The sequence below is a fragment of the Sciurus vulgaris genome (genome assembly GCF_902686455.1).
Source record: "Sciurus vulgaris genome assembly, chromosome: 11".
Classification (NCBI taxonomy): Eukaryota; Metazoa; Chordata; class Mammalia; order Rodentia; family Sciuridae; genus Sciurus; species Sciurus vulgaris.
This window is the reverse complement of record NC_136472.1, coordinates 15602808-15616676: the sequence shown is the minus strand read 5'-3', so window position 1 is coordinate 15616676 and position 13869 is coordinate 15602808. Positions and strand designations below refer to the sequence as shown.

Sequence of the window (13869 nt, the reverse complement as noted above, 5' to 3'; positions counted from 1 at the left end):
TTGCCTTTCTCAGATCTTAGAAAGATTCCAGTATTTTCCAATTCAGTTTAGTATTATTTGATTACCTATTATGAAATACTTTTATTATGCTGAGGTCTGAGATCTTTTCCTTCTACATCTAGTTTAACTACATTTTTAACCATGAAAAGATATAGAATACCTCTTCTGCATGTATTAAGATGATGTGATTTTTGTCCTTAGTTCTGTTGATGTGGTGCATCTTGTTTACTCACTTGCATAACCTGAACATGCTTGCATCTGGGATAAATCCCACTTGACCATGGTGAATTATATTTCAAATAGGCTATTGAAATCTCTTTGATATTACTTTGTTGGGGAATTTTGCATATATGTTCATTGATACTCACCTGCAGGTTTCTTCCTTTATGTTCTTCGGCCCTCTATATGGTTTTGATATCGTGACCTCAAAACATGTATTTGAAATATTTTTTCCTTTCTTCCTTCTTGTTCTCTTTTTCGTCCTCCTCTTCTTCTTCTTGGAACAAATTAAGAATAATTGGTATAATTTCTTCTCGAACTATTTCCTAGAACTCAGCAGTGAGACTATATGTTTTCTTTCTGATGGTAGGCTTTTTATTATTCAATATCTTTACTTGTTACTGCTGTCTTCAAGAATTCTCTTTCTTCTTAATTCTACCTTGGTAGTTTTATATGTCTAGCATTATTTCCACTTTTTCTAGCTCATCAAATTCATTTGTGTAGCATTGTTCATAATAATCTCCAATGATCTTCAATATTCCTGAGGTATTCATTATCTTTCCTATAATCTCTCATTTAATTTATTTGAATTTTCCCTCTCTTTATTGCAGGTATTGATTTATCTGTTTTGTGTATATTTTCAAAGAACCAGCTCTTTGTTTTCTTGATCTTTTGTAAGTTTAAAGTTTCTACTTCATGTATTTCTCCTCTGAGCTTTATTATTTTGATCCTCCTATTACTTTTTCTTTTATATTATTCTCATTTTTTTTTTTTTTTTGGTTCCTTGAGTTTCAGTGATAAATTGTTTATTTGAAGTCATTTTGCTTCTTTGGTGTAGACATTAGCTATGAACTTCCCTAAATACTGCTTGATGTATCTATTGGGTTTGGAATGTATCCAATTTTGTTTCAAAAAATTTTTAAAATTCCTGGTTATATATTTCTAGACCATTTGTTTTTTTAGAGCAGGTTGTTTAATTTCCATGTATTTATAGACTTGAGAAATATTTTCTTATTATTGATATTTATTTTCATGTATTGTGGTTAGAACAGGCATTTGATAGGATTTCAAGATTTAAAAATTTGTTGGAACATTTTGTGGTCATACTTCATACCCTGTAAACCATTGTATGGACTGAAGAGAAAAATGCTAATTCTGCACCTGATGAGTGCAGTTCTTGGATGGAGTGTTCTGCAGATGTCCCTTTGACTTTTTTGGTTAGGTTCATTTAACTCCTCTGTGTCTGTTAGTTTTCTGTTTGGGTGCTCACTCTGGTCACTGCTGAAGGTAGTGTTAAAATCCCCAAGCATTACTGTTGTGGAGACTATATTTCCCTATAGATCTTTAAATTTTTCCTTTATATAAAAGGAAATAATCGAATTTTACCTCCAAATTATTTTATTTCTTACATGTTTTTAAAAATGCATAAAGCATTGTTTACAAATGTATGCTAATGGTTTCAAAACATACAAAAATATATTGTGGGATGAAAATTTTATGAAACTCGGGATGCAGCTATATAGGAACAGAGATTTTGTACACTACTAAAGCTTCTTTGACAATACTCAAATTGAATATGAACAGCTTTCCCAGGACTTAAGCATGCTTCTCTGATAAAGATATGGAGATTTCTGCTCTTATCATCACAGGAACCAATGTATTATATGCAGAATAGGAGAATATATTAAAGGTGATTGAACTGATTCTAAAGAACTCTGCCTAAGACTAATTTTGGTATTGAAAATATCTTAAAGACTAGTTTTCTGATTTGGTTCTGAGGGTTCTGGAATTGGATCTCTAAACTGGCTAGATTGAAAAAACCACTAACAACTCAGTGGTAAATAAAGCATAGCAGGCTATGACATACTCTGGCAGTAGACCAACACAAAGTACCACCACTGAATATCCATAATAAAATACTCCAAAAACAAGGATCTGAGTAACCATGAGCCAGGGTTCAAGGCATGTGCCCATTCAAAGTTCACGTTGATACCAAAGTTTCAGTGTGATCAGTTTAGGAGGCATGGCCTTGAGGAGGTGATTGAGTCTCAGTCACTAGGTGATTAAGCCCTGTTCCCATGGTGGGAATAAAACGAACTTATGAAACAACTTGAGGATCTTGGCTGGACCTTTTCTGCTTCTCTGCCTATGACCATATGAGGACCCTGGATTGTATCATCCTGTCACGTGAATGTGCACCAGTGTTGCTCTCTTCCCTTTCCCCCATCTGAAATTGTAGCAGGTGTTGCCTCATGAAGAACAGGACCTCACCGAACTCCAAATCTCCTGGAACCTTGATCTAAGACTTCTCACACTTCAGAATAAATGAATCCCCATTCCTTATAAAGCACCACATCTAAGGAATTTTACTACATACCATGAATATTTTTGTCACACTAATGAGTATAATGGAATTGCATGTCAAACTTAAGGTTGCTGATGAATGTGGAAGAAAAAAAAGACAAGCTCAAGGATCTGAATGATCATTTTAATGAAGAAAATAATCGAAAGCTTCCAGGGTTGTCCTGGAAGTGACCCTTAAGGAATTATAGCGATGAAGGCAATCCTAGGGACACCTAACTTAAAATGCAGAGTGGACTCCTAACTTAACTGTCTATTTTAGGAGGGGAGGCACTGAGTGTGAAGGTATTAGATCCTGAGAGCTGGAGGAATAAAGATATGTAGGAAAACCCTTTAGAAACTCAAAGTATTCATCCCTTATGTTCCCATGAGTCTACTTTCTCAGTAGGATTAGCCTTTCTACCTCTAACAGAATAGACCTCTCCATTGTATCTCAGGGATTAATCCTGCATTGCCCAAGGAAAGTTAACTTGGACCTAGCATATCCCAGGCAAAGTTTACTGAATCACATTAAGGGTGTTGCTCTGCAAGACAAGGAAATGAGTTTCAGGACTCACCAGCACCTCTCTGCTTCCAGATCTCTATCTAGATTCAAGTCTCAGAGGCCCCTAGGCAGTATGTGACATATGGGGAGACGTGTTCATCTCCAAATGACCTACTTGGGTGTTTTAATTTATGCACAGACAAATCTTGGGCACATAACTGGGAAAAATATTAAGATTATAGTCTTTGTGGCAGGAAGAAAAAGCTGAATCAGGGCAAAATAATTATATGAAGCCCCCAAACCAGAGATGCTGCATTAATTGTATATGTCAGAGCATTAGTAAGGGTTCAACCAGTTGTTTGTTCAGTTGGCTTAAAGGTAGAACAAATAATGGCTCTAACCTGAGAGTTAGAACCCTGAACCCTGTGGCTAGATGAAGAGACTGGAAGCCCTAGGACAGGTGGAGGGGTAGAGAGGACGTGTTATTTTAAACCTGCTCACCCACCGCGATGGTGAGAAGCACGCCTTCTGCCACAGTGATGGGAAGGAACAAGGTTGTGAAGGAAACCAAATACCTGTGAGGAGCTCTGTGACCACTTTTTCCTGTAGACAATCTAAAAGGGAGAAGGAGGTAACTTGATTGGGAAACTTTGAAAGAATGAGACTGATTAGATTCCAACATGGCAGGTGAATGCCACCACCCAGAGGCCCCAGACACTAATTGTGAGCTCTCTGAAGGTCTAATTTAAAAACATGAAGATCCAGCTTTATGTTAGCATGGTGAGTGTATCTATGTTTTAGTGATATACACAGTCACCTTGATAATCTCCCTGGAAATTTAGAATCATTTCAGTTAATTGCATATTTCAGTGTATGTTGTAACTGCTCATATGTCTGCAGATATAATCTTTTTAAAAAGTTTTTTTCCTAGTATGTTTTTATGAGTTATGAAATACTGTTCGTTTGATTTGTCTTACTCGGTTAAGGTATATTTTCTATGGGTACTTATTTCATGAGTTACTTGCCAGTTAATTAGTTATCAATTCCTAGTAAAAAATGCTCACTTTGGAATGATCTAACTCCTGATGATATTTTAAGAAAACCATTTTGAATTAGAAATAACTTTCCTATGTACAAATATGAATACACAACCAATGAAACGCTACATGATGTACAATCTCAAAAATGGGAGCATAATTAGAATCAGGTGTACTCTATATAGGAATAATAGCTCAAAATAGACTCTACTGTTATGTATATCTAAGAAGAAGAAATAAAGATTATTAAAATATACATTACATAAAAAATTTAAAAAAACGAAAAACATTTTTTTTGTGTGGAAGTGAAGGGTGTGAAAACTGAGTAACCATGTAGAAGAACCGTTTCAGCAAATCAGAAAGTAAGTTGTCTTGAAACGCATTTTATTTTGTTCTGTAGGATTTTTATTATGCAAAATTCACTTAATAAACAATGCTCAACAGGTTTGAAATATTGATGCAATTAAATGTAAATCTCAATTATACATTTCTTTTAAAATATTTGTTAGAATTTATTATGAAACGGGAACTTGTACCAAGAGTCATGTTGGGACAAATCTGATAGAGTCAGGGCTCTCACAGAGTTTACATAGTTGGGGAAGTTAACCAAAAAAACAAGTAAGCAAACACATAGTAGATGAGGGTTGATAAGGACTAAAAAAAAAAGACACAGGAGGAGGGATCATTTTTGTGGTGAGTCAAGAGTGACTATTTCATGCAGGTGGTCACGGGAGGACTCCATGACAGGGTGGCATTGAAGCAAAGATCTGGATGGAGTGAGGGCATTCCCACTGGGAACAGCAGGCTCAAGGTCCTCAGGCAAGAGCAAGGGTCTCATTGTGAAGAGAGAGCAAGGACATCAGTGAGAAAGAGGAGGTGTGAAGGACACATAGCTGATAAAAGAGAATGCAGCTCAACTAATGTAAAAATGAGTGCTTGAAATTAACAACTTCAGAGTATTTGCAGAAATAAAAGTGTACAACATTATTTCTCAGTTTAATTTCCCAATGTTTTAACATTTTGAAGGAATATATGAGTATATTGAAATTTCTTATTTTTCCTGAACTTTCTTATACCCAACTCTGAAGATATGGAGGTTGGATGCACTCCATGTGCTATCTGCGAAGTGGAGGACAAGAAAGGAGGTGGTGGGATCCTCTGAGTTTAAAGGTCTAAGCCTGGAAGGTGATCTGTGACTTGGGCAAGTCTTGAAGACTAGAGTGCCAAAGTGCAGGGTCAGATCAGAGCTCTAGTGTGCAAGGTGAGAGAAGATGGATGTCCCAGAAAAGGGAGAGAGAGAGAGAGTTGTCTCTTTCTCTGCTTTTTGTTCCACAGGCAAGCCCTCAGTGGATTGGCAGTTGTCCCCTAACCTTGATCAATCAGTCCACTGCTTCAAATACTAACCTCCCAGGAAAGCTCTCAGAGACACACATGGAAAAATGTGTTACTGGGTCTCTGGAAATCCCTTAATATATGAAAATTAATATAAAAATATCAAAACAAGTAATCTCATTACATTTAATTCTGGAAAATTTATCATATCCATATGTATGTGACCCTCAGTGACACTAGAGTGCACTGCCTGTTCCTTCCTAATCCCTCTGCTTTAACGTGTGATTGACTTGTGATAGGTTAAAAAAAAAAACACATAAAATGAATAAGTATGGTCAATGTGATTAATGGGAATTTTTGGTATGCAGAAATCAAAATAGCTTAGCCATTCTAATTCAGGCATTAATTTCTCAACCTAATGTTTCCTTTTTCCAAAAATAGACTGTCCAGAGGTAAGAATATCACATCAAGAACTTACCCTCACTGTGACTTCAGATATAATCAGTACGTAGAGAAGACCTCAGAGGAATGAATCAAGGATTCTTAAACACCAAACTACAAGGGTAAGATCAAAATCCTAAAGACTATTCTGTTAACAACACATGAAAACTTTCTTGACTTTTAAGAAAGCAATCTTGACCTCCTTATTCCTCAGGCTGTAGATCACAGGGTTCAGCATGGGGATGACCATAGTGTAGAACACAGAGGCGATTTTGTCAGTGTCCATGGAGTGGCTGGAGCTGGGCTGTAAGTACATAAAGATAATAGTACCATAGAAAATGGAAACAGCAGTGAAATGGGAGGCACAGGTGGAGATAGCCTTCCTGTGTCCTGCAGCTGAGCGCATCTTTAGGATTGTGATAAAAATAAATATGTAGGATATTAGGATTATGAGGAGAGCAAAGAAGATATTGAAGCTGGCTACATAAATAAGAACCAGTTCATTCACTTGTCTGTCAGAGCAAGAGAGGACCATGACTGCTGGAACATCACAGAAGAAGTGATGGACCACGTGATATATACAGAAGGAGAGACTGAATGTGTCCCCAGTGTAGAAGGAGGAACTCAGAAAACCACAGACATAGCAGCCTATGACGAGACACACACACACCCTGGTTGTCATGGTGGTGGTGTAGTGCAGGGGCTGACACACTGCTGCATAGCGATCATAGGCCATTGAGGCCAACAGGTAATTTTCAACGGTAGCAAAGGCTCCAAAGAAGAACATCTGAGCAGCACAAGCATTGTAGGAGATGACCTTGTATCCTAGAAGGAGTCCAGCCATGACCTTGGGAGTGACAGCTGAAGAGTAGCAGAAGTCCACCAGAGACAGGTTGCCAAGGAAGAAGTACATGGGAGTGTGGAGACGGGAGTCCAAGACAATCAACAGGATCATCCCCAAGTTCCCTACCAGAGTGATGGTGTAGATGAGAAAGAACGTCAGAAAGAGGGGAAGCTGCAGACGTGGGTCACTGGTCAGTCCCAGTAGGATGAACTGAGTCACTTCTGTCTGGTTCTCCATCAAAGTTATCTGGGAATCACTGAATATTCACTAGCACTAGGGAAAAAAATGGAAATTAAGATAAGGAAATGAATTGAAATTGTAAATCATAGCACAAGATATATACTGTGATTATAGTAGTATTTCATATTTCAAGAGTCTCCAGAAATTATGTAGGAAACATAATCAAATTGAGTGCCTTAATTCTATACAGGGAAGTATACTGTGAATCTGAGAAATTTAATGGATTATTAATTTTAAAATTTTAAGATCTTATGCTTTTGTTATCTGAGACCTAAACAACTTAAAATTATACCTATGCTTCTTTGGATATGTCTGTGACTTCTCTTGAGATCAATAAAAGCTAAGACTTTCCAGCTCGCTCTCCTGTCAGAACTGCTCTAGTCATTTCAGATATATGTTCACCATCTCCTCTAAAAATATTGTGAGTTTGGTTCTCTCACCTTCCTATAAATTACTTAGCAGAAGAATTTAAACTGTGCATATTTGAAAAATATTAATTGGGTGATCTCTTCTCTGGACCCACACTAACCATCGACCCATGCTAAGTGATTTCTAAATCCAAGTTTCTGAAGATAATTTGAATAAAACTGTGTCTAACTGAACTTATAATTACTCATGGTCTCCTTTGGTTTATACCCAGTGTTTGAAGTGTCACAGTGAACAAGACAATGGTTGAATACATGGCAATTCCATTTTGTTTCTGTATATTTTTCTCCCTTGGAGGTAAAACAAATGAAACATTTAAAACAAAAATTCAGAGCAGTTGAAATGACCCCTTTTAATGATGCAAGTGTCTTCAGTGCATTTACAAGCTGTGGATCGAAGGGTAAAATTGCCTGTGCTCTCACTAGCACGTCTACACAGGTTGACCGTGGTGTGGTTCTCGCCTCAAATTCATATTTCTACCGGCAAGATCAAGAACACAATGAGACCTACTTTGAGGCATTACCAGGAGAATCAATTAAGATAATAAATACATGAAATACAGTAAGATGCTGGAAGTTAAGCACAGATTGATACATTAGTGTATCAGGATGGGATAACGGTCCATCTTGGTTTGATCAAGGTGTATGCCAACATCCAGGTCTTCAACCCTAAGTGATGTGAAAGTCTAGAATATTTTGATCCCAATTTGCCTTTCCCCACTCCAGGGCCACTGTGAGACTGTGATCTTTAGTGCTTCTCACTGTGCCCTTAACCAAGCATGTGATTGAAGTTCCTGAAATTCCATGTGGGCCACTGATATTAAAAATTTCTTCCTGGAAATCCTTATTTTATTTTGGTGAAAATGTCTATTGTTCTCAAAACTCATTCTTCCCCTCAGTGGGGTCTTCCCATAGCCAAACAATAGAGACCCAGTGTTGAAAATTTTTATTGTATGGTGTGTCATTAGGTCACAGTTTTGTGGCAAGAACCCCACTGTACAATATTTCATTTGAATTTCTTCCTGTGTAGTAACAGTAACTTCAATTGTATTGAACTGATGCGTTTTGAAGGATACCCATGCAATAGTTACTACTATTCCTCAACATTTCTCCCCTAAGCCTTCGGAAACTTAATTTATGAGCCTGGCCCTGAAGACATTATAGTTGCCAGTCTTAACACACATGGATCAGGTTTACCATATACTGTATTCTAGAACACATTTACTAGAAAAAAATATGTGATAACAATAATAATATATTACAAATAAGTAAGGTAGGTTATAAGATTATTCTTACCTCTCAGTAATTCTTACCTTGGAAAGGTATGTGATGGTGTAAAGTCATACAGGTACTGTGAGAAAGACAAGAGATTTACAAGTTAAATACATGTCATTAATATAACATGATATGATTATGAAAGTGTTGGAATTCAGGTCAGATATAGTTAATTAATTTAGGACCCTTTTGTGGTTTAAAGAAGAGTAATTTGTTATTCTGTTTTTTGGGATTTTTGTGAGTGTGTGTTTACCTTTAGACTCTAAAGAGATGAAAATATATAGTGAATAAGACAATATCACTGATTAGTCAAAATATCACATCTTTTTTTTTGGTTCATACTTTTGTTGAAAAAGAAGCATGATTTGTTATATAAGTCGATGAACATATCATGCCAAACATTTTACATTTATACACCAGACTCATGTCATCATTTCAGGAATATTTTGAAAGCATCTCTTTCTATTTGCAAATAACTCCTAGTAGGTTAGGGAACCCACTGCTTTTGCATGAATTCCATTTCTTATTAAATGTGTGTGGATTATAGAGGCTTAACACCTTGTTACAGATGAAAGAAGAGTCCGTGCAGAGTAGTGATTCTGAAATATGAAAAGCAGCTATGCAATATTGCATAGGTACTGCTAATCCTTCTCTCAGGTAGTGATCCAAACCTTCTACCTTCTCCAAGGAAGGGAACAAGGGAGGAAATAACACTAACATGATCAGTTTCTGAATTTATATGAATGCTTTCTGTACTTGTGAAAACTCACTTACCTCCTTCTATTTGTAATATAAACATGTTCAGTAACTTCTCTCACCCAAGTCACAGATTGTCTCTGTAAGTAACAAACAAACAAGAAAGGTCTATAAAACCTGGTGAAGGTGTCATCATTGAAAAAGCAATCCATGTGATTTTCTCTTTTCAGTGCTTTCCCTGACCCTGGTTGAAGGCTCACAGGAAGTCATCTTTTCAGAAGAAGACCTGTTTGCACTAACAACTGTCACTCAAGGAATGAATGACATCCAGTGGGGCATGGGACTCAGGTGTTCTTCTAAACTCATGTGATGTTTAATCATGTTGAGAGTGCAGAGGCTAATGTGTGGAGCTCTGGAGAGAGTTATAGAAGCTCAGAGCTCTCTGGAGGTTTGCCCTGTGTGAATATCTGAACCTCCACATCAAGTTTTCCTATGAAGAACCAATTAACCTGTCTGTAGGTATCATGCCAGTTTATTATATCTTTAAAATAAAAATTATTGTTTAACTGATAAATGAAAAGCCAAAAATACACATATATATATACCTTGAGGTATATATATATTTATATATTGTTTAATGTTTACTTCAGGATAAGGAGTTTTTAATGCTACAAGCTTTTGAAATTCTTTTGTCTACCTTTCTGAAATGTAGGGTGCATTGATTTTTATGGTAAATAGTGCATAAAGAACTTGTGCAGAGCGTTCTCTGACACGCAGACTTCATTTCCTTTGAATTTATGCTCAGTACTGGGATGGCTGGACCACGTTGTAGGTCCATTGTTCATTTTTGGTGAACTCCATAGTTTTGCCCAGTGGCTGTGCTGATCCACTGTCCCACCAGCAGTGTGTGCAGGCCCCTTTCCTCCACATCCTTCCCAGGGTAGTTATTTTTAGTTTTTTGATAAGGCCATTCTTCCTGTAGTGAGGTGAGATCTCATTGTGGTTTTGATTTGCCTTCCTCTGATGATTAGTGAGGTTGAGCATTTTGTCTTATACCTGCTAGCCACTTGTGTGTCTTGGAGTCTCAAACACCTTTTGCCCGTTTCTTTTAATTTCTTTTTTTTTCCTGGTGAATTTTGGAGTTTCTTCTGTGTCCTGTATAACAATCCTTTTCAGATGTACATTTTTCACATGTTTTCTACCATTTGTGGGTTTACTTGCTAATCTGTTGATTGCTTCCTTTGCTGTGCACATGCTTCTTGGTTTGATGTAATTTCATTTTCTACTTTTCATTTTTTTTTTCTGTGCATTAGTGGAGGGGAACTTTTCCAAGATTCTTTGGCAAGTTCTGGTGAAATGTTTCCCCTATTTTTCTTTTTATTAGCTTCATACTTTCTGTCCATGCACTTAAGTTTTTAATTCATTTATAGTTGACTTGTTAACTATTGTTTAGTTGACATGTGAGAGATAATTTTGTAATTTCATATTTTTTTCATGTGAATGTTCAGTTTTGTGAACTCCATTTATTTAAAAGGCTTTTCTTTCTCCAATGTGTGTCTTAGCACCCTTTCCAACTTTCAGTCAACTGTAGATGTGTGGGTTTACTTCTGGTCCATTTTGTTCCCTTGGTGTGTTTGTCTTTATTTATGCCAGTATTCTGATGTTTGGATAATAGAGTTTTGGCATTTCTTTAGGGATTACAATGAATGTGTAAGTTGCTTTGTGTATTACAGACATTTTAACAATGTTGATTTTTGTTTGTTTGTTTTGTGTGTGTGTTTTTGTTCAGGAGTATGGGATGTCATTTCATTTTTTTGCAACTACTAAATTTTTCATCAATCTATAAATTTTATTATAGAAATCTTTTACTTCTTTGGTGAAATTTACATCCAGGTATATTATAGCTATTGTAGATAGGACTGCTTTCTTGATTTCTATTTAAGATTATTTGCTATGGTGATATACCAATGTTACTTTTATTGAATGCTCATTTTGTATTCTGCAATTTTGCATTCATTACTTCCAATTTTGAATTTATTACTTCCAAAATTTGTTCAGAAACTGTACTTTCTGAACCATACTTTTACTGTGGACCCCTTGACTGACCCAAAACAGTCCTAAGAAGGGAAGGTACTTGCCCCAAATTGTCCCCACTTGGCCAGAAGGAGCCAGAGTGGTCATCGTTCATTTCCCTTACAGCAGTAAGGGTTCCCTTAATCAGAGGAGGGATTGAGAGCAGGGCAAAACAACAGTCAGTGCAGATAATGAGTGATTCTGTCAAGTGGGGGCTGATTCAAAAGGAAATAAAATGCTAACATCTCCAGAGCACTACCCCTCCTTCAACCTGTTGCAACCTCCTTGCATCCAGCCAGTTGTTCCTGCCAGCAAGGAGTTGTTAATGAGAACCCTGATCCCGGGGCCGCTCCTTTTCTGCCCTTGGTCTTTCCACATTTTGGTCACCATGTAGTCAGGATGGGAGTGGGAATCATGAGAAGTGAGGAAAACTAAAATCTATAAAAGGGGAAAGACATCCCAACTCCCTCAGGCACCAGTTCTGGATCCCGCCCTCTCCAAAGAAGCATCTCTCTCTCTCTCTCTCTCTCTCTCTCTCTCTCTCTCTCTCTCTCTCTCTCTCTCTCTCTCTCTCTCTCTCTCTCCCCACCCCCCCCTCCTCTGTCCTATCCTTTAAATAAGACTTTTTGCTCTTGCCTTGGGTTTCTTGAATGATCAATCTTCAACATGAGGGGAACAGGACCAGATCCTGATTTTCTAGACCACTTTCATTGGAAATGTGCAATACAGAATGCATAGAAATAGAAAAGAAAGTTTTTTGGTGGAGTTTGTGGGTTTTTCTAAATGCAATATCACGTCTTCAGACAGTAACATTTGACTTCCTTGTTTTCAGTATTTATGCCCCTTAATTCTCTCCCTTGCCTCATGGCTCTGGCTCAGATTTCTAGCACTATGTTGAATAAAAGTGATGAAAGTGAGCATCCTTACCTTGCTCCAGATCTTAGAAAGATTCCAGCATTTTCCTGTTCAGTTTAGTATTATTTGATTACCTATTGTGAAATACTTTTATTATGCTGAGATCTAAGATATTTTTCTTCTACATCTAGTTTTTTAACTATATTATTAACCATGAAAAGATAGAATACCTCTTCTGCGTGTATTAAGATGATGTGATTTTTGTCCTTAGTTCTGTTGATGTGGTGTATCTTGTTTACTCACTTGCATAACCTGAACATGCTTGCATCTGGAATAAATCCCACTTGACTGTGGTGAATAATATTTCAAATAGGCTATTGAATTCTCTTTGCTAGTATTTGTTGGGGATTTTTGCATATATGTTCATTGATACTCACCTGCAGGTTTTCTTTCTTGCTGGTTCTTGTGCCATTTATGTGGTACTGATATATCATGGTAATACTGACCTCAAAAAAAGTATTTGGAAGATTTTTTCTTTCTTTCTTCCTTCTTGTCCTCCTCTTCCTTGTCCTCTTCTTCTTCTTCTTGAAACTACTTAAGGAGAATTGGTATTATTTCTTCTTTAAATATTTCCTAGAAGTTAGCAGTGAGATCATGTTTTCTTTTGATGGTAGGCTTTTTATTATTCAATATCTTTACTTGTACTGATGTCTTCAAGATCTCTATATCTTTGTAATTACATATTGGTGGTTTTATGTCTATCATTTTGTCCATTTTTCCTGATCATCAAATTCATTTGTGTAGCATTGTTCATAATAATCTCCAATGATCTTTAATATTTCTGAGGTATCCATTATCTTTCTCTATAATCTCTCATCTGATTTATTTGAATTTTCCCTCTCTTTATTGCAGGTATTGATTTGTCTGTTTTGTTTATATTTTCAAAGAATCAGCTCTTTTTTTTTTACTTCATCTTTTGTAAGTTTTGTGTAAGTTTCTATTTAATGTATTTCTACTCTAATCTTTATTGTTTTGATCCTCCTATAACTTTTTCTTTATAGTCTTATTTTTTCAGTTCCTTGATTTGCAGTGATAAATTTTTTTTTAGGTTATTTGCTTCTTTGGTGTAGACTTTGAATGCTATGAACTTCCCTAAACTCTTGATGTGTTTATTGGGTTTGGAATGTATCCAATTTTGTTTCAAAAAATTTTTTAATTTATTTTTTGATATCTATTTTGAGAATTTGCTTCTTCAAAAGCATGCTAATTTCCATGTATTTACAGACTTTGACAAAGATTTTCTTGTTTTTGATTGTGAATCATATATTGTGGTTAGAATAGGAATTTGATAGGATTTCAATGTCTAAAAAAATTATTGAGACATTTTGTGGCCATATTACGTATCCTGAAGTCTATATATAGACTGAAAAGAAAAATGCTAATTCTGTATCTGTTAAATGCAGTGGTTGGATGGAGTGTTCTGTAGATGTCCCTTTGGCCTATTTAGTTAAGTACATTTAAGTCCTCTGTGTCTGTTAGTTTTCTGTTTGGGTGCTCTGGTCATTACTGAAGGTAGAGTGTTAAAAT

The 13869-nt window shown here is 36.4% G+C and overlaps 1 protein-coding gene across 1 annotated transcript; it reads right to left on the bottom strand.

Moving 5' to 3' along the window:
- Positions 1–5878: 5878 nt before the first annotated feature.
- Positions 5879–6967, bottom strand: LOC306639234 (olfactory receptor 5B3-like). Its single transcript, XM_079102630.1, has one exon. The coding sequence runs from the start codon at positions 6953–6955 to the stop codon at positions 6026–6028; it is 930 nt and encodes a 309-aa protein (XP_078958756.1). The 5' UTR covers positions 6956–6967; the 3' UTR covers positions 5879–6025.
- Positions 6968–13869: the final 6902 nt, after the last annotated feature.